The sequence below is a fragment of the Pelodiscus sinensis genome, chromosome 4 (assembly GCF_049634645.1).
Source record: "Pelodiscus sinensis isolate JC-2024 chromosome 4, ASM4963464v1, whole genome shotgun sequence".
In the NCBI taxonomy this organism is placed as follows: domain Eukaryota; kingdom Metazoa; phylum Chordata; order Testudines; family Trionychidae; genus Pelodiscus; species Pelodiscus sinensis.
The window spans coordinates 12,683,519-12,709,943 of NC_134714.1; the positions used below are offsets into that span (position 1 = coordinate 12,683,519).

At 43.4% G+C, this 26,425-nt stretch overlaps 1 protein-coding gene and 1 long non-coding RNA gene across 12 annotated transcripts in view; one reads left to right on the forward strand and one right to left on the reverse strand.

Moving 5' to 3' along the window:
* LRRC9 (leucine rich repeat containing 9) overlaps positions 1-26,425 on the forward strand; it is a 110,590-nt gene that overhangs the window by 77,789 nt on the left and 6,376 nt on the right. For 5 of the 11 annotated variants that reach the window (XM_075926332.1, XM_075926340.1, XM_075926336.1 and 2 more), the window contains 8 exons: positions 124-260; positions 1,321-1,538; positions 1,717-1,785; positions 3,998-4,123; positions 7,927-8,110; positions 9,809-9,904; positions 15,490-15,661; positions 22,495-25,703. In XM_075926332.1, the coding sequence (XP_075782447.1) occupies positions 124-260; positions 1,321-1,538; positions 1,717-1,785; positions 3,998-4,123; positions 7,927-8,110; positions 9,809-9,904; positions 15,490-15,661; positions 22,495-22,615 (1,123 nt within the window). In that variant the 3' untranslated portion in view covers positions 22,616-25,703. Of the gene's footprint in view, positions 1-123; positions 261-1,320; positions 1,539-1,716; positions 1,786-3,997; positions 4,124-7,926; positions 8,111-9,808; positions 9,905-15,489; positions 15,662-21,574; positions 25,704-26,425 lie in introns of those variants that run through there. The other 6 variants (XR_012903264.1, XM_075926334.1, XM_075926333.1 and 3 more) reach the window with 6 other exon arrangements.
* The window catches only part of LOC142829061 (uncharacterized), an 84,101-nt gene that overhangs the window by 20,863 nt on the left and 36,813 nt on the right, over positions 1-26,425 (reverse strand). The window contains exons 2-3 of the long non-coding RNA XR_012903267.1: positions 10,285-10,338; positions 8,564-8,734 (exon numbers count right to left, since the gene is read on the reverse strand). This is a non-coding gene — a long non-coding RNA (uncharacterized LOC142829061). The remainder of the gene's footprint in view (positions 1-8,563; positions 8,735-10,284; positions 10,339-26,425) is intronic.

Consider the following 26,425-nt stretch of genomic DNA (forward strand, 5'->3'; position numbering starts at 1 on the left):
GACTGACTTAGCTACCCCTCTGAAGTTGATGTTAATGGGAGAGAATTGCTCGAATAACTGTTTACAAGGAAAAATGTTTGGAAATTATCTGGCCTCATGTTACTACTTGCTTAATTGTTTTAGGGATGCAGGATTTGGTGAAAATCTGCCCCCAATAATGCAAAGTTTAGAAGTTCTTCATTTGGGCTACAATGGAATTAATAACTTGGCCCAACTACAGCTCAGTAGGCTAAAAAATTTGAAATTGCTGTTTCTACAGGGTAAGTAATAAAAGTATTTATGTTTGTGCAACCAATATAGTATCCTACGAGCAAGATAACATTGATTCCGGTCCTGCTAACACTGGCCAACATAGGGCCAAGCTCAATTCAGCTATGGGGATGCTCTAATTTATGCCCCTGGTTTAGGGTTCTTCAGATACAATATAGTGGACCTCACCATAGCTTCTCGTAATCCCTGTCCAATCTTAACACATCCATATATTGAAAAGAGAAGAGACAGGTAATTCAGAAAGACACCACTGTCAGTTTTATGCCAGTGGGTATTAGAATGCCAACTACCCAGAATTATCCTGAAGTCTCCAGGAATTAAAGATTAATCTTTAATTAAAGATATGTCATGAGATGAAACCTCCAGGAATATGTTTGACCAAACCCCTAGTGGATATCCTCCAGTGCTAAAGAAATTCGTTGCTGGCTATTTGTGGCTAGAATCTGTCCCCTCTGCCACTGGGACTAGATCTTAGTTGAGAATCTCACCACAGCACTTGCTGCAATAAGTAGCTCCATGGACATCATTGGGACTACTCAATGTAGTAAGTGTTTGTAAGATTGAAACCATTAATTGAGAGAGAGAGTGTAAGAGAGAGAGAGTGATCCTGATGCATAAGATACTATGCCATTAAAATTCATACAGGATTTGAACAGCCATGCTAATTAGAAAGATAATTTGCTTTAAATAAAAATTGGCCAAATAATTTTGGACATAGATATCTCTACCAGCATGGGGGAACTCCCATGTAATACAAAGCAAGATAATACTTCCCAAAGGAGAAAGTTAAAGGGCAACATTGCAGTCATTGTAATGGTATAGAAAAGGCCACTCAAATTCCTCCTTTTCTATAATACAGTAACAGAGAGGAACTCTGTGGTATTTGAAGGTAATACATTTAAAATGGATCAAAAGAAATGCTTTTTTACACAGTCTCTAGGTAATCTGGGAAGTTTGCTACCATAAACGGTTTTTGTTAAAGGTTATTTTGTGTTATCAAATACCAGCTGCTTTTTATCTCATTTCCCACATATAATCTTGGTTCATTAGGTAATGAAATCAGTCAAATCGAAGGACTTGAAGGCCTACCATTTCTGCAGGAGCTAGTATTGGATCATAACCGTGTTAAAACAATTACAGAGGGCTCCTTTGCTAGACAGAGCTCCCTTTTGGCGCTTCACCTAGAAGAAAACCGACTGAGAGAACTGAACAATTTACAGCCGTTAGTAAAATTACAGAAACTTTTCCTGGGACTTAATAAAATTCAGGTATAATACATTAGTGTTCAAACTGTAAATTCAATGAGCCAGATATTCAGACAAAACTCTTATTACATTCAATAGCTTTGCCTGTGTAAAGATCTTTGCATTTGGCCAAAGTAAATACATTTGGTTCAGAGGCTTTGAAATGTGATAGCATCTATCTTATTTTGTATCTTGTGAACAGGAATTGTCTGAACTCGAAAAACTTGAAGTTATTCCTAGTCTTAAAGAGCTTTCAGTATATGGAAATCCAGTGAGTATTTTATTTTGTATGATCATGTAAACTAGATGTATACTTGTTGTGAATAATTTACCTTTCTAATCTATTATATATTTTGAAGAGTTTGTTTGTAGATTTGTTTGTGCAAACTAAAGTCATACTTTGCAATGGCCTAGAGATACCAAATTTTGCCTAAACAATCCTGCCACTTAAATTAGCTGAATGCACTATTTTTTACACAGGAATATGCTGGGTAAAAGGTTTAAATAATTATTTTTGTTTTTCATCAGAAAAAAGTCATGACTACTATGATTAGAGCTCATAAATAATATCTGCTAACAAAATTAAAATTGAGTTGCCTATTCAACTGTCATTTTAGTGTAAAGAAAATGTTTACTGTTACAAATCACAAAATAATTCAAATTAGTTACAGGAAGAGTAACAGAAACTTTACTGATTCAAATTACTATGTATGGTAATTATTCAATAAAATGAATAATATTTGAAGTTGAAATCCTACAAATTTAAAACTGCTCTTTTACTTCCCTTTTATGAGCACATTAATAAAAAAAATTATTACATATAGGAAAGTTCAAGAAATTAAATGTGTAATCTATGCAAAATGACTTTGCCCAGTAAGCAATGGGTCTTATCTGCTAGTTCATTATAATTGTTAAGAATTTTTGTTTAATTAACTACTAAGTATCAATCACTTACCGTTTTGTAGTCATTATATGGGTGTTGATTAATTTCTTAGAGAGCTTTTATCATGTTGGTATAGGAGTGATTTGAGTGCAGTCATTCTTTGATATTTTATTCTTTTCAGTGCCACAAGCTGAATTCAAAAAGTAAGTGTATGGTGGTGGCCTGTCTTTTTAATATTCCAAAGCAGGTCAGGTCTATCAAATAGCTCAAAGAATGTTAAAGGATATCTGAACCTTTTTTATAAACAGTAAGGTGTTCCCTGATAATATAATTGTTTGTTTATGCATTGCCCTTCATGAAACACCCATAGAGATTTTTAGGGTTGAATTTTTCTCTAATTGTGCTTTTATATCTCCCTGGATTGTTTGGATTCTTCTCTCCAAGAGAACACAGAAATTTATAAGATTATAAAATAGAAATGAAAAACTTGTCTTCAACCATTTCCACACTGAAGATTCTGTGCCTTTTGTCCTACACATATGTAAGTATGGATCCTGCCAATCCTTATGGACATTAGTGGGTCCAATCAGTCAAATAGCAATTGACTTTAAAAAGGAGCAAGATAGATCTGAATGGCACCACGTGTTTCAGTAAGGATTGCAGGATTACCACTTGATGTATATAATTTGCCTTCTAACTAACACACTTAAAAGCAGCACCAAACAAAAACTTTTCTGTTGTGATTTTGAAAGAGAAAAATATCTCATAATAGGAAAACAAATTTAGCACTATAAATGTGGATCTAAGTACCAAGGATCACTGGAGTTTACAGTTTCAGGCATCTCAGATGACACTTAGCACCTCGCAGAATCGGATTACAAAAGCCAGAATCCTAAATGTTCTTGTAGTATTTTTATGGATAGTAAATCTGAAGAGTCTGACCTTAAAATGAGAATTGGCTAGAAACACACAGAAAAAGCAAATCAGGTTGCTGTAAAAAGGGAAAATGAATGAGATTCTAAAAGAGATGAAAACCCAGCAGAATCAACTCCAGCAAGTTCAAGCTGTAGCCCAGGGAAAAACCTGGCTGCATTTATGAAGGAGCAGAAAGCTCAACAGAAGCTTCAGGTAGCCAAGCAGCATCAACTCCTACCCAGACTCTCTCTCCAGACTTAGCTGTGTGTGGTGTATCTTCCTTAGAATTACCTAACTCCAAACCCTACAATTCTGCTCCAGAGGGGCACTTGCAGCTCTCTTATCCAAGGTAGTGATAAAAGGTACACCTGCTACTGTGAATCAGCAAGCCTCTGTTAGCATCTGTCAGCATGGTTCAGACACTAATAGGGTGGAATATCAGGAAAAGTCTATTTACAGATAACACATTTATCTTTTTTGGTCTTATTTTGTGCTAAATTATAGATAATAAATTGTATATTGTCTTCTGTCTGTAACACTGCCCAGGACAAGAACAGTGTATAGTCATCTCCATTCATATTTCACTCTATGGTTTGATTCAGACATTTAGTCTCGAGGCAAGTTATTCTCAGGTTATCTTTTTGGATCAGGATTCCATATTTAGGATAATTTATGTTCATCTCAGGTTTCTCGCAAGATGACCCACCGTCCACTGCTCATATTCCGATTGCCCAGCCTGCAAGTGCTAGATGGAATTGCAGTGAACATGGAGGAGCGGGCAAGAGCTGAGCTTCATTTAATAGAACAACAAGTAAGAAATTGAAATCCTAGAACTCTGAATTGAAAAGACCTGTTAGATCCTGGCAGTATTCTCTTTTAATGAAGGATTGTTTTCACAAACACTATTATGCATTGTTCAATTTGGTCTCAATTAGTGGAAATCCCACTATGTCACTTGAGAGGTTATGGCATAACCCCGTGGTGACAACTGGTCGATCGCAATCGACTGGTTGATTGTGAGGGCTCGACCAGTCGATTACGAGGCATTCAGGGGTCCCCTCCATTTACCCTTACATCTTCACTATTGCCCTTAAATCTCTTGCCACCCGTGACAGTTTTCAACCTTTTTTTCAGAGAAAAATAAGGGTTTGAGTGTCTTGTTTTGTTCAGTCTGCCTCTTATTTTCAAGTTACACTTAATCTTGTCATTGTTATTTGGTGAACCCTTTAGTACACTTGCCTTTTAGTTTGCTAACACTGTAACTGTGGTCAGGTTAAGACTGGATGATACTGTAACTCAAACAGAAGTTACTGGCTTGATGCAGAAATTACTGAGCAAGTTACTGTGGTCTGTGTAGGTCATATTATCATGATAGTTCCTTCTGACTTAACCTGAATTTCTTTTAGAGTCATAGATGTTATTCTTGAAATGTGGATTTCAGGTGTAGGCTTGATGGGCCAAAACCAGTCCTTTGTGTAAGGAGGTGTAATGCCATTCTAACTCAGTCTATCATTCCAGCTTACAAGACCTCTTTCCCTCCTTCCAAATCTTCTATTAGAGCATTGTGGTTAGATATAGCACCCAGAGCTGGACAGCCTGTACCTAATGGCATGGACACCCTATGGTTAGATAAAGCAGAAAAGAGCTATTGTGCCTGTTGAATAATAGAAACTAGTGCACTGGATCAAATATATTTTTTCAAACACTTCTCAATCTGGACCTCTAGTCAGGGAATTTGGACAATGGAAGACCACATGTAGAATGTTTGAGTACCTGCTGCGCCTTAAATTGTCAGACCTATCTCATAGATCTCTAAGAGCCCACCTGAATAAAGCAATTTGAATTTGGATAAAATACTATAAGTAATCAAGATTATCAGAAGCACCAGTGAAGACAGGTTATATTTGTCATTAGTCCAACTTTCCCCCCAAATGTGTCCATCCTATGCTGTCCCTTATGTATGAGAGAAGCTCAGCATAACATCTACAAAGCCATTATACCCCAGATTTTGCCTTAAACTCAACTCCTCCAGGATACCTACAAAATATGACAATGGCTAAGCAGTCACTGTGACCACGGCTTACACTAATCCTAATAATCTCACTGTTGCCTTTTGCTACCCATCTACTTATAGTAATTACCCATTCTCTCATCTTACATTTAGACTGTATGTTTTGAGGGCAGAAACAGTCTTTTTATCATTTGTTTATGACGTACTTTATTGTGATAAGGCTCCCTAAAGGTGTCTGCTTTTTTTTTAAGGGTATTAATTGCTTTCCCTGATATTGATAATAAGTCATACTCAATCCAGTTATGTCCAAATCCCTGTATATCAGATTCTGTTTTAAACCTGATCTTGGAAACGCATGCTATCACAGACCTCTTTATGGATGTGTTAGCATGTCAATATAAACGTATGATCAGAGCCTTAGTGAGTTACTCTGCTAGTGAATATATTTTTGCCACTTGAAGCCATAGTGCTTGTATACGAGAGTTTAAGGCATTTGTGGATTGAGTCACTTCATGTGTAAATATTTTATTTCAAAACTGACCTGTGCTCTTATACATTGGACATCACTTAAATAAAAAACATAGCAAGATTAGCAAAGCAAGGGAAGTACGTTAAAACATTAGCTTTAGAGAGCTCTGTTTTATATGAAGGTTCAATGAAGATGTTGTATCTCATTAGCTAGAACAGAACTGAGCCATTATCTCATTAGATCACTGAAGTGGAACAACACAAAAGATTTTTCAAGTTTGTCAGATGCATTCTAGTTGTGCTTTTTCAAGTGCTTAGAAAGTAAGGAGTGTCATTTAAGCAGAAAAAACGCTTTTGATGTTAAACTTCAAAAGACATTTTCTCAGCACAAAGTAGGTTAGCACCTTATTTACCACTACTTTAGATTGTTGTTGGAACACTCTGTACATAGTATACCATTCTTTTTCGTCTTTATGCATCTTTTTATCTCCCATAGTTACTGTTCTTCACTATTGACTTGGAAATGATGGACAGTCAGTCAATTTACTTGCATATTTTGTAAGGGTTTCTTTTACAATTTGTTTCTGCATTTTAAAAATAGTAAATTTCTTTTAACCAACTAAACCAGCAGGTCTGGTGTGCATTGCTGAGTCTTCAGGCAAGACTGAGCAACTCCTTGGTGTGGACTTATGGGAGTGATTCATTGAATTGTAGCTCCCTTGCTGGATAATGGCTGCTAGTGGTTGTTTCACACCTGACGGGTGTTGGTTACTTTTCTTTATGTTATCTCTGGGGAGGTAATATCTGGCTGATTCCCCAATTTACAGTATGTTTTAATGACAACTATGTAATACAATCTCATAACTTCGTATGCACTAAGGACATATATATTTAGATAGAACAATGGGTTTCAGCAGTTCATAACCTTTCCCTGATATCTTCGATGGCATGCTTTATATGTAAGATCATGATTATAAAGGAGAAATATGAGAGTTACAGAATACTTCTCCAAGATACAGACTATCACAGCCATACCATGGCATCCTTACTTCTGCGCTGCTGCTGGTGGCAGCTCTGCCTTGAGCACTGGACTCCTGGCCAGCAGCCACTGCTCTCCAGTGATGCAGCTTTGAAATCAGTGCCATCACAAGCAGCAGCAGCACAGAAGTTGCGGTGGCAGTACTGCAACTCTTCCTACAATAGCTTTGCGATCATCCATCCACTCCTGTTTGGGCTGGACACCTATAATTACAACACCAAGAAATTTCAGAGTTAAATAGCTGAAATCATGACATTTATGAATTTTTAAAATCCTATGACTGAAATTGACCAAAGTAGACCGTGGATTTGGTAGGACCCTACCCATTCAACTATTCTAACTAGCTTCTAACTATTTTTTGTGCTATTTTAGTTCAATTAGCAACTAAAATGATTAAATCTCAAGTTAGCAACAGCAGACTGATTGCCCAATCCAACAATTCTTTACATAAAGTTTTTCCTATAAGTTGCCCCATTATAAGTTGATTCTTGTAGGAACTGATGCCTTATAAGTTCACCCATTCCCTGCTCTTAAGTCGCGTGCGCAAAATCCCCCCCCCCCCCCCCAATTTGCGCAAATGGAAATCAGCCGGGGGGAAAGAATTCTCCGTTTTAAGTTGTTTCGCTACAAGTCCAAATTTTTTGGAATGTATATTGGACTTATAGTGAGGACAGCCTGTATCACAGTAGTGCCTAGATTCAATAAACAAAATTGGAGCTCCATTTTGCTTGCTGCTAACTCAGAGACAGTTCCTGTCCCAAACATTTTACCTTTCTACATTGACAAAAAGAAAAGGTGGGAGAAGCAAAATATTATCATCCCCATTTCACAGCCACAAACATAGCTGTTATCTCACTTGCCTAAGGTCCCATGGAGTCTGCAACAGAACCAGGAGTCAAACACAGTTCTCGTCAGTTCTACTCCAGTGTCTTACCACCAACACCATTCTTCCTCTCAAATACTAGCTTAGTAAGAATTATTTGTGTATGAGAATTTTTAGGATTTTACCTTACTATGGTATCTATACAGCTTATGTATTTTGCCTCAAAGACCAAATCATAAGATCTATTTACTTGCCTTTTGTTTTATTATGCAGGGAATCCCAATTGCAAATTCACCTATGGACTGTGGATTTTCTGGGTTGCCGATTACTTTTTCAAAACATCCTCCCCTACGAGTAACAAATGTGAATCTGCTTGAAGGCATCAACAATTTATTTGGATCTGACCTCGTGTTTCCACATGTACTTGAGGATCCTTTACTGAATGAGGCAAATAAACGTGAGTATAAACAAATAGTAGTATTTCTGTTTTCTTTCCTGAAAGTAAAATATCATTATATATTTTCCAGTACTGTTCATTACATTTTACATAGAGGATAAATAGAATAATTTGGACAAGACATTTTAACTTGGCAAAAATATTTTGGAGACTGATCTGGAACTAATGGTATTTCAGTTGCATAAAAAAATTATATCAGTTCATTCATAGTTGACTTTATTTTACAGTACTTATATATAACTAAATCTTTGTGCTATCCTACAGAGGATTATGAAAAACTCATGTGTTTTCAGAGAAAAAATAAACAGTTTGTAGTTTTTCTAGCTTTTGTCATTTTTTGGAGTTCTTTTGGGGGCATCTGTCAACCTGAAGAATTTACATAAGAATTGTCATATTTCAACTTTTTGGAGTTATTTAATTTCAGTCTGTGAAAGAAAAAGCGAAGTTACTCACGTCCGGTGCAGTAACTGTCATTCTTCGAGGTGGTGTCCCCGCGGGTGCTCCACTATGGGTGCTGGGCTTGCCCCGGCGCCGTAGACGGAAGCTTGTCATAAGCCGGTCATTTCACGCTCTTTCTATCGCGTGGTCCGGCCTCCCGCCAGTTCCTCGAAACCGCCTCGGAGTCTGTAAAAGACAAGAGCAGAGAGAGAGAGAAAGGACTCCGAAGCAGGGAGGAGGGCGGGTAGTGGAGCACCCGCGGGGACACCACCTCGAAGAATGACAGTTACTGCACCAGAGGTGAGTAACTTCGCTTTCTTCTTCGGGGATGTCCCCGCAGGTGCTCCACTATGGGTGACTGCATAGCGGTAGTCGCCAAAAACGGAAGGAGGGCAAGGAGACCCTATTTATCCACCGTGGAGAGCACCGCAGTCGCCACTGCCCCATCTGAGTGAGAGAGAGAGAGATAGAATAATGCTTAGGGAAAGTCCCATGAGAGGACCAAGTCGCCGTTCTGCAAATGTCCTTCAGAGATACGCCTCTATGGAATGCTGTAGATGTGGCCATGGCTATAGTGGAATGAGCGTGTGGTTGGGACGGTAGGGGTAAACCTTTTGTTGCGTATGATTGCACTATTCATGCGGTTACGAGATTGGAAATTCTTTGGGAAGATAGGTGTTGACCCTTTGACCTGTGTGCCAGGGAGACGAATAAATGGTCCGTAAGCCTGAATGATTTAGTGCGATCTATGTAGAATGCTAAGGCCCTGCGGATGTCCAAGGAATGTAGGGCCGCGTCTCATGGCGAGGCATCGGGCTTCAGGAAAAAGGTTGGCAAGATGATTGGTTCATTAACGTGGAAACTGGAGACGATCTTGGGTAAGAACCTTGGATGTAATCTCAAGACTACTCCATCGCTACGGAAAATCGTATATGGTGGGATGGCCATCATGGCGGAAAGCTCGCTAACCCTGTGTGCAGAGGTTATTGCGAGCAGGAAAACCGTTTTCAGAGTGAGGAATTGTAAGGATACGGTCGCCAGAGGCTCGAACGGTGGCCTCATTAGGGCATCGAGTACCACGTCCAGGCTCCACACAGGTGGGACTGGCTTGCGCGGTGAATCCATGTTGATGAGGCCCTTGAGAAATCTTTTAGTCGTAGGATGGGCGAAAATAGAAACGCCATCTATAGGTGGTGTGAATGCTGATATTGCTGCGAGGTGCACCCTGATGGAGGCTAACGCGAGACCCTTGTTTTTTAGGTGTAATGCATAGTCCAGTGCGGAGGAAATGGACGGACGTGTCGGATCGTGGTGGTTCGAGGTACACCAGGAGGAGTATCTGTGCCACTTGTGAAGGTTAGTTCTTCTTCGGGGATGTCCCCGCGGGTGCTCCACTATGGGTGCTGGGCTTGCCCCGGTGCCGCAGACGGAGACTTGTCATTAGCAGTGTCTGGCCGGACCACGCATGTGCCGCAGGCTCGCGGCTATTGCACTCTTTCTGTCGTGCGGTCTGCCCCTCCGCCAGTTCCTCTTCACCGCCTCAGGCTGCAGACAGTTGTAACCACGCTCCTCACTCCACATAACTAGACTGCTTCTAGTTCTTCCTTTGTATATAAAATTTCCTTTTTCCTCCCTCTCCCCCCCCTCTTTTCCCCATGAAGTTAAAAAAAAAAGTTTCTTTCAAGAGAGGAAGGACAAAGAAAGAACTATCAGGAGTGAAAGCAGAGACCACTTACCTCCCACCTCTCAGCTGTTCTCCTGTCAGCTTCTCCATATATAGCTCCATTCACCTAAAAAAACAAAAACAAAAAAAAGACAGACTGTTAAGATAAAAAGAACAAAAGATAGCTGGCCAGAGCCATTACCAGGCTATCAGCCTTAACAACCACCTACTTACTGTTCAAAAACAAAAGATAAGAAGCAGCGGGCGGGGCAAATGTCAGGGACCTGCTTTAAAAAATGCGGCTTCTGCAGGGAGGTAATGCCAGCCTCGGAGGGCCATGCAGAGTGTATTCGCTGCCTGAGGGAGTCTCACATCCCCCAAAAGTGTACCCATTGCTTAAGGCTCACCTCTAGAGCCAGGAAGGATAGGGAGAGACACCTCCGTATGCTCCTCTTTGACTCAGCCCTACAACCGCAGCAGGCTGACTCTAATCAGCAGCCTCATAAGCGCCCGGCTTCCTCCCCTACTGCGGGACTCCAGAAGAAAATGAGCCTGTCCCCAGCAAGATCCCTGCCAGCTGCCTTTAATGGCAGGGAGAGCCAGGCAGAGACACCTGGGACATCTGGCATTGTAAAGCCACGTCCCCCTGCCTCGGCGGCTTCAAAGCCTAAGCGGCCACGGGAGTCTTCAAAGACGCCGGCTCCCCAGCCTGCATCAGCGCAGCTGCTTCTTCCTCTTCCAGCGCCGAGCGTTGAACCGGCACCGAGAGCAACCTTGGACCTGACCACGGTACCGGCCCTGGCACCGACCCTTTCCACGGCCGGTGCGGTGCCGATCGCTCCTGCCCTGCCGCACCAGGAGCCAACCAATTCAGTGGCTAGCGCTTCAGCGCATGCCGCAACTCAGCTACCCCGGAGCCCTGCTGCTCCCCATTCTCCATGCCGCCGCAGCTGCTCCCGCTCCCGCTTCTTCTCCCCGGCACAGTCCTCTCCTCTGCCGGCACTCCGATCCCCACGCTGGTCTCCTCATCAGTGCCGGTCTCCTCACGGCTCGTCTAGACTGCCCTCCCCGTTTCTGGCTGCTGCATCTCCCCATCACACCGGTACAGGCATCTCTCTGCCTCTCCTGCCTCGTCCAGGGCATCACACCTCCGTTCCTGCTCGCCCTGCTCCCCGTACCATTATCTGTATGGCAGCCGCTCCAGCTTCCACGATGACCGTTCGCCGCGCCATAGCGCCTACCATCGCAACGACTGCGACTTTCGGCATTCCCATAGCCGGTATTCTTACCAACCACGATCCGTCTCCGACTACGCTGCACGCTCTCCAACCCCGGCTCTCCTTACCTCTCCGCATCATGCGCCATCACCATCTCACCACTCTTCAAAGCCGGAACATACTCTCTTCATGCACCATACCTCGGGGTCTTCCATTCCGGTTTCATCTCCTCCGGAGGATGCAGTGAACCCCGACGACAGCTCTCCTCCAGACGACCTCCGACAATTCCAAGAATTATTTAAGCGGGTAGGTATTACACAGGAGATTCCGCTACAAGAGCTGAAAGATAAGCAGCATAAGCTCTTCAGGAATCTCCAACCGCGACATAGTTCACGCCTCGCCATACCTCTCGACGAAGGCATCCTGGAACTGGCTGACGAGGTGTGGCATGCTCCAGCGTCAGCCCTTCCCACCAACAAAAGAGCCGACAAGAAATATTTCGTGCCACCAAAGGGCATGGAATTCCTCTTTGCCCATCCACAGGCTAACTCTTTGGTAGTCGACGCAGCTCAACAGAGATCTAGAGCCCCTCACCTCAAACACCAGGGCTCTGATAAAGACGTAAAGAGGCTCGACATCCTGGGCAGGAAGGTATACACCTCAGCGACTTTACTCCTCAGAATCGCCAATTACTCGGCGCATCTCTCCAATCATACCTTCGATACATTCTCACGCCTCACTCCCCTCATGGATCACCTCCCCGATTCAAAAAGATCGATCCTGAGATCAGTCATCCAAGAGGGCTACACATCAGTGAGAATGTCCCTCCAGATTGCCATGGACGTGGCTGATACTGCGGCTCGTTCTGCCACTACGGCTATTGTTACGCGTAGAGCTTCTTTCCTTCAAGCGGCAGGAGTTCCAAAGGAACTACAGACAAAAGTCGAGGACTTACCCTTCGACAAGGATAAGCTCTTTGCAGAGACACGGACGCAATCCTGCACTCCTCTAAAGACTCTCGGACAACCCTGCGAACTTTGGGGATGTATACGCTCCCCTTTAAGAGACGTCGGTACTCACCCTATCAGCGCAGATATGATTACCCCTACATTAGACACCAGTGGCAACAACAGCACCAACAACAGAGGCCTTTTGACAACCAGCGTTCTCGCCAGAGGCCTCAATGACGCCAAAACCCAACCGGCAGAACGAACATGCCTTCCAACAGCAAGCAACAGGTTTGATGTGTTGGTCGAGGGCGAGCAGACAGCCACAGGCAGCACCGTGAATCGTTCAACCCAGCTATTCCACCACCAAGAAGACCCTTTCTACATCAATGGGCAAAAATCACCGCGGACAAATGGGTCCTCGAGATTGTTCAGTTCGGCTATCCTAACCCTCTCATAGCCATCCCACCAACCACTCCTCCCACACCGTCCCTCTTCAGGGACCCCTCTCACCAAACTCCTCAGACTAGAGGTCGACCGCCTTCTCTCTCTGGGTGCCATAGAGCCAGTTCCGAAGGACTTCAGGAACAGAGGCTTTTACTCACCTCCGGTGCAGTAACTGTCGTTCTTCGAGGTGGTGTCCCCGCGGGTGCTCCACTATGGGTGCTGGGCTTGCCCCGGTGCCGCAGACGGAGACTTGTCATTAGCAGTGTCTGGCTGGACCATGCTTGGTGCGGAGGAGTAAGGGGAGCCGGGGTTGGAGAGCATCTGCGTGAAATGTAGTCGGAGGCGGATCGTGGTCGGCAAGAATACCTGCTGTGAGAATGTCGAGAGTTGCGATGGTTGGTGCCATGCCGCGGTGAACAGTCATCATGGAAGCTGGAGCAGCTGCCATACCGATAATGGTAAGGGGAGCAGGGCGAACAGGAGCGGAGGTGTGATGCCCTGGAGGAGGCAGGAGAGGCAGAGAGATGCCTGTACCGGTGCCTGCGGTGAGGAGATGCAGCCGCCAGAAATGGGGAAGGCAGTCTTGAAGAGCAGCAAGGAGACCGGCACCGATGAGAAGACCGGCGTGGGGATCGGAGTGCCACAGAAGAGAGGATGGTGCCGGGGAGAAGAAGCGAGAGCGGAAGCAGCTGTGGCGGTATGGGGAATGTGGTATGGGGAATGTAGAGCAGCAGGGCTCCGGGGTGAATGAGGCGCTAGCCGCTGAATCGGTCGGCTCATGGTGCGGCGGGGCAGGAATGATCAGCACCGCAGTGGCTGTGGAACGGGACGGCGCCGTGTAGTCCGGCACCATGCAGTGACTCGGGGGCAGTGCCAGGACCGGTGTCAGGGCCGGTGCCATGATCGGGTACGAGGTTGCTCTCGGCGCCGGCTCAGCGCTCGGCACCGGAGGAGAAAGAAGCGGCTGAGCTGCTGCCGCCTGGGGAGCCGGCGTCTTTGAAGGCTCCCGTGGCCGCTTAGGCTTTGAAGCCGCTGAGGTAGGAGGACGTGGCTTCACAATGCCAGACATCCCAGGTGTCTCTGCCTGGCCCTCCCTGCCATTAAAGGCAGCTGGCAGGGATCTCGTTGGGGACAAAGTCATTTCCTTTTGAAGTCCCGTAGTGGGAGAGGAAGCCCCGCGTTTATGCAGCTGCTGATTAGAGTCAGCTTGCTGTGGTTGTAAGGCTGTGTCAAAGAGGAGCATACGAAGGTGCCTCTCCCTATCTTTCCTGGCTCTGGAAGTGAGCCTTGAACAATGGTTACACTTTTGGGGGATGTGACTCCCCCAGGCAACGGATACATTCTGCATGGCGGTCTGAGGCTGGCATTCTTTTTTTTTTTTTTTTTTTCCAAACAGTAGGTAGTTGTTGAAGCTGATAGCTGGGTAGAGTCATTACCAGGCTATCTTTGTTCTTTTTTATCTTAACAGTCTCTCTACAGCAGGCATGTCCAAAGTCCGGCCCGCGGGCCAATTGTGGCCCGTGTTCCGGTTTAATATGGCCCCCCAGGTAATTTGGCAATATCTATCTTTTATGGCCCCCAACGAATCCATATGTATTGAGATGAATACATTGTATAATCTCAGTTAATGTCAGTTGGTCTAAATCAGTTATAAATATATTTGGACACAACATGTATACTTGGTGTTTTGTTCCTGTTCATATTTTTTGAACTTAAAAGTTGACAGACAACCTTTATTACCAATAATATGTAATGTACTTTACAATGTTCCTGACATATTTCAGCTTCCTGGATTTTTTTTTTCATCTGGCCTTCAGATATGAAAGGCAGAGTGATTTAACACCTGTTTAGATTTGTCATCCATGTGACGAAATGAAAAGTATGCCGTTTGCAATAAACTTTGCATAAAATAGTTAATTTGCATTTAATTTTAATGGTTCAAAGAATGTCAGGCAAAATGGTCGGCCCTCACGCATGTTCACTTCATCAAATCTGGCCCTCTTTGAAAAAAGTTTGGACACCCCTGCTCTACAGTGAAGCTGACAGGAGAACAGCTGAGAGGCGGGAGGTAAGAGTGGTCTCTGCTTTTACTCCCGATACTTTCTTTGTCCTTCCTCTCTTGAAAAACCTTTTTTTTTTTTTTTTTTTTTTTAAACTTTTTGGGGAAAGAGAGGGGAGAGGGAGGAAAAGGGAATTTTATATACAAAAGGAGAACTAGAAGCAGTCTAGTTCTGTGAAGTGAGGAGCGCGGTTACAAACGTCTGCAGCCTGAGGCGGTGAAGAGGAACTGGCGGGGGGCCGGACCACGTGACAGAAAGAGCGCGAAAGCCGCGAGCCTGCGGCACATGCGTGGTCTGGCCGAACACTGCTCATGACAAGCTTCCTTCTGCGGCGCCGGGGCAAGTCCAGTACCCATAGTGGAGCACCCGCGGGGACATCCCCGAAGAAGAACTAACTATGCTAAAAGCTCAAAAGGAAAGTGATGACATGAGCATCAGAGTTCTTGTTATATCTGTAAGGAAACAATAAGAAAGATACAGAATTATAGATGTGGATAGGAAAAGAGGAATGGATGGAGTTGCTGATGATTAGAAATGGGCATGTTGGGGTTTGGCTGGACTACTGCTGTTATGTTTAGAGGGTATCCACATACATTTTGTGTTTCAGATAAGAAATCTAAGAACCCAGGAATGGTGACAAATAATCCTCGAAGCATTCATGCAGAAATAGCTCTCAGGCAAGTAAAAGGAGCAACAGCTAATCTTCTAAACCAGTTGACACAACACGGCACTCTCCGAACTGCACATTTCCACCAGGGCAGCAGAGAAAATGGCGGCAGGTGAGGCTCTTACCAGCAATAAACATTGATTTTCCTATTTTTACTAGCATACCGCCTCCCTTCCTCTTTAAGCACTCTGTATCTGAGAAACTCTGACCTTTTCTTCTTTCCAGGGCTGACAAAAAAGTGTGCCATTCATGGGAGGGTATGGGGGTCAGTAGCCCCCCTAAAGGTAGAACCCCTGAATTTAATACTTGAGGTCTGCTCAAAGCCCATGCCCTAGCCCCAGAAGCAGTTCTTAACTGCAGTGCTTTGCCTTTGGGGCAGGGGTTTGTTTATAAACAGAGGGTGGCAGGGTGATTAAGATAACAAAGGGTCTGTCATTCAAGTAACTGAAGGATCATTAGATCATGAAAATATTGCCAGGTACTCCACTTAAAAGAGAAGAGAAGAAAGAGTAGGAATAAATAGTGGTTTGCTGGCCGGATCCGCACTTGGACCCGTGTTGTTAAACTTCTCATAAATATTCTTGAAATTATTCAGAATAGTTAAGTTCAAAGCTGACTGCAAAGTCTTATAAAGGGCTCTTACCAAACTGGGTGATTAGGCAACACAAGGGCAGATGGAATTGAGTGCTGATAAATGCAAAATAATGTTCATGGAAAAATGTAAACCCAACTATACATACCAAAATGATGGCCTCTACAATAGCTGTTACCAGTCAACAAAGAGATCTTAGAATCATTGTGGACAGTTCCCCGAAACATCTGGTCAGTGTGCAGTGGCAGTCTAGAAAGCTAACAGAATATTGGGAACCATTAGGAAAGAAATAGATAATAAGACAGAAAATATCATATTGCCTGTATATAAAATCACTAGCAGACTTACCCAGCATTGCCCAGGTCTTTCAGGGCAGCGGGCTGGCAGTGTGGGGGTGCAGGACTTAGGGCAGGGCCTTGGGGATGTGTGGGGGGGGGGAGTGAAGGAGACGGGTGAGAAGGTGCAAGAGTGAGGGTTAGAGGGTAAGAAGGGGCTCAGGATGGGAGGTCCTATCTGGCATAGTCCTTTTGTGTCCCCCGTACCTCCCCTGGCTGCCAGGGGTATTTTTGTCACCCTCCCACCCAGTCACCAAGGGCATTTTTTCTCTCTTCCCTCCCACCCAGGTGCTGCAGCCAAGGGCTGGGAGGGAAAGAAAAGTTTTGGGGTGGGGAGCTTCTTAGTGTGCTGGCATGCAAGATTGTGGACCCCAGTGTTGCTGATCACTCCCTTGGTGATACAGCTGCCCCCCAGACCAGAGATGGTTCCCAGTCACAGCCCCCAGCTGCCGACTCTGGTAGCTGGGGAGGCGGAGGGACTCCCTCCAGCCCCTGCCAGGCTGTCTGCTGAGTCGCTGACCCCACTGCTGCTTCCCCAGCCGGACTGCCTGCTGGGCCCCAGCAACCCACGTTGCCATAGGCTCCAGCCCCATGCTACCACTGGCTGCTGGGAGCTGGTTTTGGCCCTGGTCGGGTTGCCAGGGCCTCAGGCTCCAGTCCCAGCCCCATGGCAGCCTGCGGGCTCTAGCCCGGCTTCTGCTGTCTGGGATCCTGGCCCCACGCTGCCATGGGGTACTGGGGCTTTCTCCAGTCCCAGACCTGATCCTTCTGCCATGGGCTGCCAAGAGTGTGGGCTCCTGCCCCACAGCAACCCACAGGCTCTGGCCTCACTTCTGCAAGCTGTCTGGGCCTCCAGCCCCACACTTCTGGGGGCTGCCTTCAGCCCGGCATTGGTCCCGCTTCCATGGGCTGCCTGGGGTTCTGGCCGCAGCCCTGCATTGCTGGGGGCTGCCCCATCCTGGTCCCAGTGCCATAGGCTGTCAGGAGCTGCCACCAGCTTCTGCCCTGTTCTGCTGCTTCAACCCAGCCCCTCCTGGATTGCCCTCCTGCCACTAGATTATTGGGGTTCTCTGATCAAGGAACATCCGTAGTCCTGCCAGACCGCAGATGTTGCCGGACAAGAGAATTCCAGTTTGGGGGGGGTGCAACCTGTAGTAAGACCAGATGAAAGGGTTAGAGCTAGAATGAGAACTCATTTGGCATGTGTCTTGCATAATGTACTGAACAGGAGCAAGCAATTGTCCCACAGATCCAACCTGACTCTTTGCTATTGTTTACTCAAAGCATCCTGTTTCATTTTTTGTTTTCTCCACAGTTCATAATATTTTGTTTACTGTTTTAAAAATTAAATATATCTGAGTAGCAACAATCAAGAGTGAACTTGTTATTGTGACCAGGAGTATTCAGGGTTAGAAACAGTCATCTCAGAACAAAGGCCCGATCCCACTAACGCTTACTACCAAGCCTAGTACTTTTTATCTTGAGACTACAAGCTTTTGAGACTTAATTAATAATAATAATATGCAATGGTTTTTTATTCTTATTACTGTCATATCTAGGAAGCCTAGTCACAGAGCAGGATCACATTATGCTAGGTATTGTACTTTGCAATAAGAACTACGCTAAATAGCAGGTGTTTGCATGATCAGGACCCAAGAGGATATTTTTCATGGGACAAATTTTGCACATTATTATACCTAAAGAACAGACAATTCTAGGCAACTTAAATACATTTTCTTTTGTCATTTTATTTGCACTAAAGTGTGCAATCAGTTGATTTCACAAAGAAAATTTCAAAATGTGCTCTATAGCAAGGATTCTGCAGGTCACAGTTAAGATTTAATTCCATGCTTTTTTTACTAGAGAAATTTGCATGAAGAAGGAGGATCACACTGTGACCCTCCTGCTCGAAGCACAATGGCAATCAAAAGAGCAAATCAAATGTTAGGCTATAAAGGGAATGGATAGAAAATACTGAAAATATTAATTTGCTTTTTAGTAAGTTGGTGGTGCACGCTTCACCTTGTGTTCAAATCTGGCTAAATGGTGAAAAAACACACCAAAAAAGGAGTCCAGTGATATTTATGAAAATGTTGAGGGGTGAGTGGGGGAAGATAAACTCCCAAGTTCTAGAGGTTGGTGCTGAGGTGTTAGAGCTGCATAAAGCCCTCCCCAAAGGGCCCTGGGCTCCTCTGTTCTGATAAATGTCTCTAATACCAAAGGGTCCAATGCAAGCAGTAGTATTGACTGTTGCCATGGCAACTCTTTTGAAGCAATTTAGCTTAGAGAAGACGCATGGAGAACAGGATACCAGAGACCATTTGTAAGCAACTTCCTCCTCAGTGCCAATACAGTGAGAGGTGCCTGAAAAGCAAGCATGATATAGTTGCTTCAATTTAAATAATAAAAAGAAGCCCCTGCAAAGCCCTGCAGAGCTAATACATAATTAATAATACAATAAAACCTCAGTAACATTACAATGATTCAGAAAGGAATCCTGCCAACTAAAGAAAAGAGCTCCTTTACTTCCCTTCAGCACAGGGGAAGCAAACCCACCTTCTCCAAGAACATAGTTGAAGAGCTGTCCTTTGCAGCCTGCCCAAAGATACAGACAGATCAAAAGGTGCATCCAGGGTGAACTGGTGTGCCAGACTGGCCATAGAAAAGAGCTGGTACATCAGCCTAGATCCAGGGACCAGTGCCTTTGAAGTGCCAGAGATATCTGATTCCTTGCCACCTACCTATTCCAGCAGTTTATCTCAGTTCTGCCCTGCGTTAGGGACTGCTGTGGGATTTTCACCTAGCCACGGGTATCAGGATGATAAGAGTGATACTGAAAGTGATACTGCTTGACTCAGTGGCCCAGCACCATTCACAGTGCTGTTCAGGGTGCATGCAGCAACTTTATTGCTCACAGTAGCTGATACAACTCCATCCCATGAGGACTTTCTGGAATGTCTGCCCAATTTCAGTCTGCATATGACTTCAATTAATTTTACATTTATGAAAAATTTAAAGTTTTTTCAAAGAAAAGACAAGAGTCTTGTTGCAGGATGCAACAGTTTTCAAAGGACACAACTTTTAATTAATTTTTTAAACTAATGAATAAGACTTATTTGTAAATTCTCAAAAATTAATTCTGTAGTCGGAGAGCAAGTGCTGTAAATTTGGAGATGTGCCCTATTTTTCCTACAAAACAAAAAGATTGAATCCCTGATTTAAGTGCAAAATAGAACTTAAACCTCAACTCTGAAATCCCAAACAGCACCTTCAGAATATAATGTATTTCTTGTCTTGGTTCCCTAGAGTGGCTGAATATTAAAACATCTCATTTGTATATTGTAGTCTAAAAGAAACTTCATGCCAGTGAGATGCTTCCAAGTTAATAAGAATGGCATTGGGAGGAGTGCGGGGGGCGGGAAATCAGTACATTTCCATTTAGATGCCTAAAGAGGATTGTAAACACCTAGCAGTGCACAGCCAGGTTTTAAAATACTGGTTTTACTTCTTTCTAAGTTAAGCTAATAGTTGGAGACAATTCAAGGGCACTAGATCCCTTTAACAGGAATGAAAAGTCCTAGCATTTGGTAGTGGAGGGGCGCATAAGCAAATCCCACATTCTAAAGCTGGGAGGGATTCTTGCAATTCACATGCTAACCTCAGAGAGCCAGGAATGACACTGTTACCATGTGTACATTTAGATTACACACTAACAGCTGGTCAAAAGCTTTGTCAGGGTATGTTTACACTGCAATTAGAAACCCATGGCTCACTCGCAGCTCAGGTAAAGGGGCAGTTAATTTGCCTTCAGGCACCTGGGCTCAGGGACCCTCAAAGCTCCAGCCCTCTGTAGTACAGATATACCTTCAGTCTCCAAAGACATCACCAAGATGGAACTGGCTGAAAACCCATCAGAGTGGAACATATAATCAGATGTTGAATGTTGTCATTTATAAGCCAGTAATGGCACATTTCATTTGCTTAACATCTGTGAACCAGCCTGGTCATACATACATAGGGTAACATTTTCAGAAGCACCTATGTCATGGGGTCTACAATTCACTGCTTGGCTCAGCTGGGGAATTAATTCAGCAATGTCCGCACCATCTGGCAATTGCTCAGCATTACCTCAGTCACTCACACTGCAACTGCTCTCCCACTAGTCCAAAGTTGCAGTGCTTCTCCTTCATGGCTTAGCCCTCTGGCCAAATCACCATTGTCTGCTTCTTCTGGGGTATTGCCAGACACTCCTTCCTCAAAATCTCAGGCAGGCTCCAACTCCACTACAGTGACTGTGCAACTCCCATAGTGGCTGGTAGGGGAGCCCAGGCTCACCCTTTACACCAGGTTCTAATCCAGGGACCTGCAAACCAGCAATGTTCAAGTCTGTCGCTCCTACCCTTCTGTTTTCAGGCTCCTACTACGTCTTGAATCAGGGAGTATGACACTAGGCTCACCTCCCTTCAACTGCATTCTTCCCTCAACTCGTAGGCTTTAGAATAGTCCCACCTATTCCTGCTTTCTTCTCAGTCTCATTGCCCCTTAGCTCCCCAGCAGGTGTGGCCTGAGGCTAGCTGGCTCCTCATGGCACTTTAACCTCATCCATGCTGGTGTGGGGTATGCCCCGTCACAACATAAATCATGAGCTCAAATCCGAAATTAAAGTCAAAGGCTCATAAGTGACTTAAGTGCTTTTCAGAATAGGATTATGCCAGCTGAATCACTTAGACCTTGCTATACAGAGCAATGCCTAAATACCTTTATAAATTGAGGCTGGGGTGACTTATATGCTTTTGAAAATTTTACTCATAATCCTTACTTCATTGTATTAGCTATGAAGTATTCACAGAGCATAGAGGATGAAATGGAGGCCCCAGTGAGGTCAATAATAAATTTCCTTTTGACCTCAGCAAGGCCTGAATTTCACCTAGGAAGGTGGTTGTCAACTGAGCGTATGATTGGAATAGATATCAAAGTCGTTGAATTTGTTATTGTGCTGTAACAGTGATCGTTGTTGTTTCCATTACTGCTCTACATTACCTTCTTATTTCATAAAGCTATCACTGTCGTTTGACTTCGTAATGTTTCTCTCTTGCAGGATGTCAGCCAATAGCCCCTCCAGGCCAAATCGAATGTAAACTTCGATAAGAAAAATGGACATGAGTGAAATATTAAGCCAAACTCATCCCTGGCATTACTCCACAGACTTTAGTGGAGTTACACCATGGAAGAATTTGTCCCATTCTATTTAGATTCAGTCACGAGGTAAAAAATCAATTCACACTTCATATCAATCATTATTAATCAAGTTCCTAAGGCTGAAGAAGCAAACATTCATGATCCAAACAATAGCCATGCCTTAGGACAAATACCGCTTTCATTTATGCTGTTGTATATCCATTGAATTCAGTGAGAAAGGTCACCTGAAGTAAATAGTTACTCCACATTTATTCTGATGTAGCTGAAGGCAGAATTTGGTATTTCCTTCTTTGACAGGATTTTTTTCAACAACCTCAGGAACTTTCACAAAAATATTAATTAATTGCTCTTTGGTTTAACTAGGCTGGAAAAAAATCATAGCATGGTACGTCATCTTGCAACAGTAAATGAGAAGAAATGGTATCAGTAGCTTAGGGTATGTCTACACTACAGAGAATGATTGAAGCTGCCACTGTCAATCTTCCAGGGTTTGAATTAGCGGTCTAATGAAGACAGCTAATTTGAACTGAGAGGAGGACTCTGGTCGATACTAGTAGTCCTGCTTCCACGAGGAGTAATGGAAGTTGAAGGAAGAGTATTAGCATAGATTAAGTTGTGTATCTTAATTCGACCTTGTCCCGTAATGTAGACATGCCCTAAGAAAGCAATCCTGCAAAATCTTAACTCTGGCAGAACTCCCATGCAGGATTTAGGCAACTGATCTGAAAATATGACTCTGAACTTATCACTCAGTTATAATATATGTACAGTGAAAGCTGTGTTATCCAGCACTCTGTTAACCAGAAACTTTGTTCACAGGCATTCCCCCCAGCCACAATACTTCTGCATCTTCAGGTGTGTGCGCATGACTCCTGCCTCTCCAGCCAGCCATACTGCCGAGAGTCAGATCTGCCAGCAGGAGGCAGGAGCAGAGCAATAACCTTTGTAATCCAGCACATTCAGTGAACTGGCAACCCCCATGTCTCATGAGTGCTGGATAACAAAGCTTTCACTGTACCTGTTTTAGCAACAGTGAGCTTTTCACATACCCGTGTATTTAAGTGTGGCCACTGAAGTCAGTAGGAACCATGCAAGCATAGCTGATGCCAATAAATGGACTTTAATATTTAGGAACAGGTACATTTGGGTTCTTACATTTATATTTTATTTTAAGTTTTATCACAGAAATTTAAAATAGAAGATATCACTAGCATCAGTTATAAAGCCACTGAAATTCCATTAAACTGGTTCAGTTTTTTAAAAATGTAGCATGAGTTTATTATTTGAGTAAATCTCCGTGTTACACATTGAAATTAAAGCAGTGAAAGACATTAGAGCTCTTGTTCTAATGTAATTGAATATACCATTAGAGCTTGATGTAATTTTTACAATATATATTTTACATGTCAGGCCCAAAGTAAATGGTTACTAAAATTATTGCATTTTTAAATGTTATCAGTGAGATGTGTTAATATTTTGAAAATTCTGGAATGTTGAAAATGTATAATTCTTGAGAATTGTATATCTTAGGAGAAAATCACAGAATTTTTTTAAAATTAAAATAATATAATTAAGCTGTTTCTTACATTTAATTAGCATGGCTACACTACAAAATTATTTCAAAATAATGCATTTTGAACTAATAACTCCTGAAATAACTATATCAAAATAAGCTTAATCCTCTTCACAAGCAGAAATTATTATTTCGAAATAACTAGCCCCTTATTTTGAAATAATGGGCTTGGCAGTGTGGATGCTCTGCTTCTTATTTTGAAATAAGTGGAGTTATTTTGAAATAACTTCCCAGTGTACACATGCCTAAAGATTGCTTATCAGACCTGCCTGTGTCAGATAGCCCATTATGGTAGCATTTGTCTTTGTTTTGTGGAGTCATTTTAAAGATGTGCAATTTGCAGGACAGCCACCAGGTGTCTTTGTTGCACCGTGGATTTTCTAGAGTAGATTTGCCACAACATGTTAGTACTTTGGATCAATTTCTGCACTGTTACATGCATGTAAATCCAGATTAACTCCATTGGTATAGCAGAGTTATTCACCGTTTAGGCCATAAGCCCCAGTCATGCAATTTATAGGGCAGACTACTGACTCTTTGCAGAGTCAACAGGGTTCTACACTGGCATGGCAGTCTGCCCATGCATTGGAAATTGCAGATTCAGGGCCTTAGCTACTAGGATGCAACATATGTCATATTCAGATTTCCACTGTTATTTGGATTATGTTGATGCCTCGGGGCCCCTATCATGATGGAGCTATACAAACCTGGGCCCTGATCCAAAATCTGTTAAAAGCAAAGTAAAGACCTATATGGAGAGAGGCCCATCCCCAAAGAGTTTGCAGTCTGGAGACACAGTCCCCCAGGTGGGAATACTAGATAACAAAGGAGCTGAAGAGGAGAGACAAGGGGTGAAGAAAGAAAACATAGGATACCATAAACTTTCAAGTATAACATGCACCTATGTATAGTGCGCACCCTGAGTTTAGACTCTTAAAATCATGAAAAAACCAAACTCCTATGTATAATACACACCCATTATACAGAAGAACGGGGGGGAAGGAACAGGAAGGAAACCTGCTCCCCGCCCAGCTGCCCGTGCGCTGAGCTCACGCCTGCCGGGGGGGCCTCCCCTGCCCAGCTGCCCGCATGCCGAGCTCGAGCCTACTGGCTCTCCTCCTCCCACCCCCGCCCAGCTCGTGCACGCCGAGGGTGAGTTTAAAACTTAAAAAAAAAAAACTCCTATGGATAATGCGCACCCCGACTTTGACACTAAAAAAACCGGGGGGAAAGTGCGCATTATACTTGCGATTTTACAGTACATAGTACATAGTCCTGCCTAATCATGCATCACTGGTATCATTGGGAACTTTTGCCCCTGACTTTATTGGGAGCAGAAGCAGGTCTTGTGTGTATACGTTTTGTCGTACCAATCTGAAGGGTGTAGGATTCTCTTAAATAAACAAATTGGATAGATTAATGAATTTATTTATTTAACCTGCCTGGCTATTATCAGCTGGCAGTCTCTCATTGACGCTGTGAGAGAGATAACAAGGATCTCTTACTCATCCTGAGGAGCCATGTGCAGGGCCACAGGATGCCCACCACTGTCTTAGATTGAAGACAATGCTGCAGCCAAACCTGTAATGAATTATCTAAATATTTATTAACTAGGAAAAAGAAATAAGAGCTACTTGCAGATTCAAGCAAGCAAATGAGATGCAAATTAAATCTTAAGAGTAACATTATATTGACCTGTCCATTCAAAATTGTCTTTCAGAGCAAAACTTGGGATAACCCTGGGAGAGCTCTGGTTTCAGTTTAGAGACTGTCCCTGTGAGAGTTCACACAGCAACGAGATTATCATTTTTCCTTGTGAGACATTTATATGTCTTCATCCCTCAGATACCCAGCTGATAGCAACAGTTTCCACCCAGATCCCTTTTTCTTGGGGGGAGGGGAAAGATGGGGTGGAATGCACTTATCAAAGTCTGCAATCTTTGATCTTGTAGGATGGTTCATTTGCATGTAATGAACAGAATTTAACCTCTTCTTGTTAGAGACCATTGTCTGCATTAGTCAAGCCCTTTCTCCTAGTTTGAGGAGTTACATAGTCACAGGTTTATAATGCAAATGCTTGTTATCGCTTTACAACCTGGGATAAAGGTAAGTAAGAACAATACATGCAGCATTCTGCAAGTATTGTATAAAACACTAAACACTTCAACTTAATTATCTATATCTTTATATATCTACTATATCTATATATTTATTTTGATAATGCTAACACACAGGTAAGCAAGAATGGTTTGCTAGGGCAAATCATGCCTAATTGGGAAGACAGTTTACAGGTGGTTGAACAAGGACTTTCTCTGATTAGATTACTGATTTTTTAAAAAAAGGATGAAACCTCAAAAAGAGCCAAGACCAAGGATTTAACATCCAACAGTGGAGACACATTCAGTTCCCTGGCAGGAGAGACACATAGGCTATGTTTACATTCGCGGCTTCTTGCGCGAGTAATATGCAAATGAGGCTAAGCGTGGAATATTGCCAAGCCTCATTTGCATACCTAATGAGACACCATTTTTTTCAGAAGAGGCTCTTGCACAAGAAGGAGCATTTACACTGCCCCTTCTTGAGCAAGAAAAACCCTCTTGCGCAATGCCGTTACACCTTTTACTTTTCAGAAAGAACAGCATTGCGCAAGAGGGTTTTTCTTGCACAAGAAGGGGCAGTGTAGATGCTCCTTCTTGCGCAAGAGCCTCTTCTGAAAAAAATGGTGGCTCATTAGGTATGCAAATGAGGCTTGGCAATATTCCACGCTTAGCCTCATTTGCATATTACTCGCGCAAGAAGCCGCGAGTGTAGACATAGCCCTAGTGTTCTGTGCACATCTACCAATGGAATTGCAGTTAGGGTTGCCAGGAGTCTGGTTTTGAACCAGACAGTCCGGTATTTGAGCTTTCTGTTCAGGAAACAAATTGAGAAAATATAAATGAGAAAATATAAATGTCCAGTATTTTCTAAATAAGATGTAATGTAGATTGTGATGTAATTGTAGATTGTGATGTCAAGTGTGTCCGATATTTTTGTTGAAACCATCTGGCAACTCTAGTTGCAGTTCCTTTGCCATTTGTGGTTTTGACTCAATGAATTCTGTGGAATTCCACCGGGGATGAATTTGGCAGTATGCACCCATTGAAGTTGATGGCAGGTTTTACCTGAGAAAGTAGT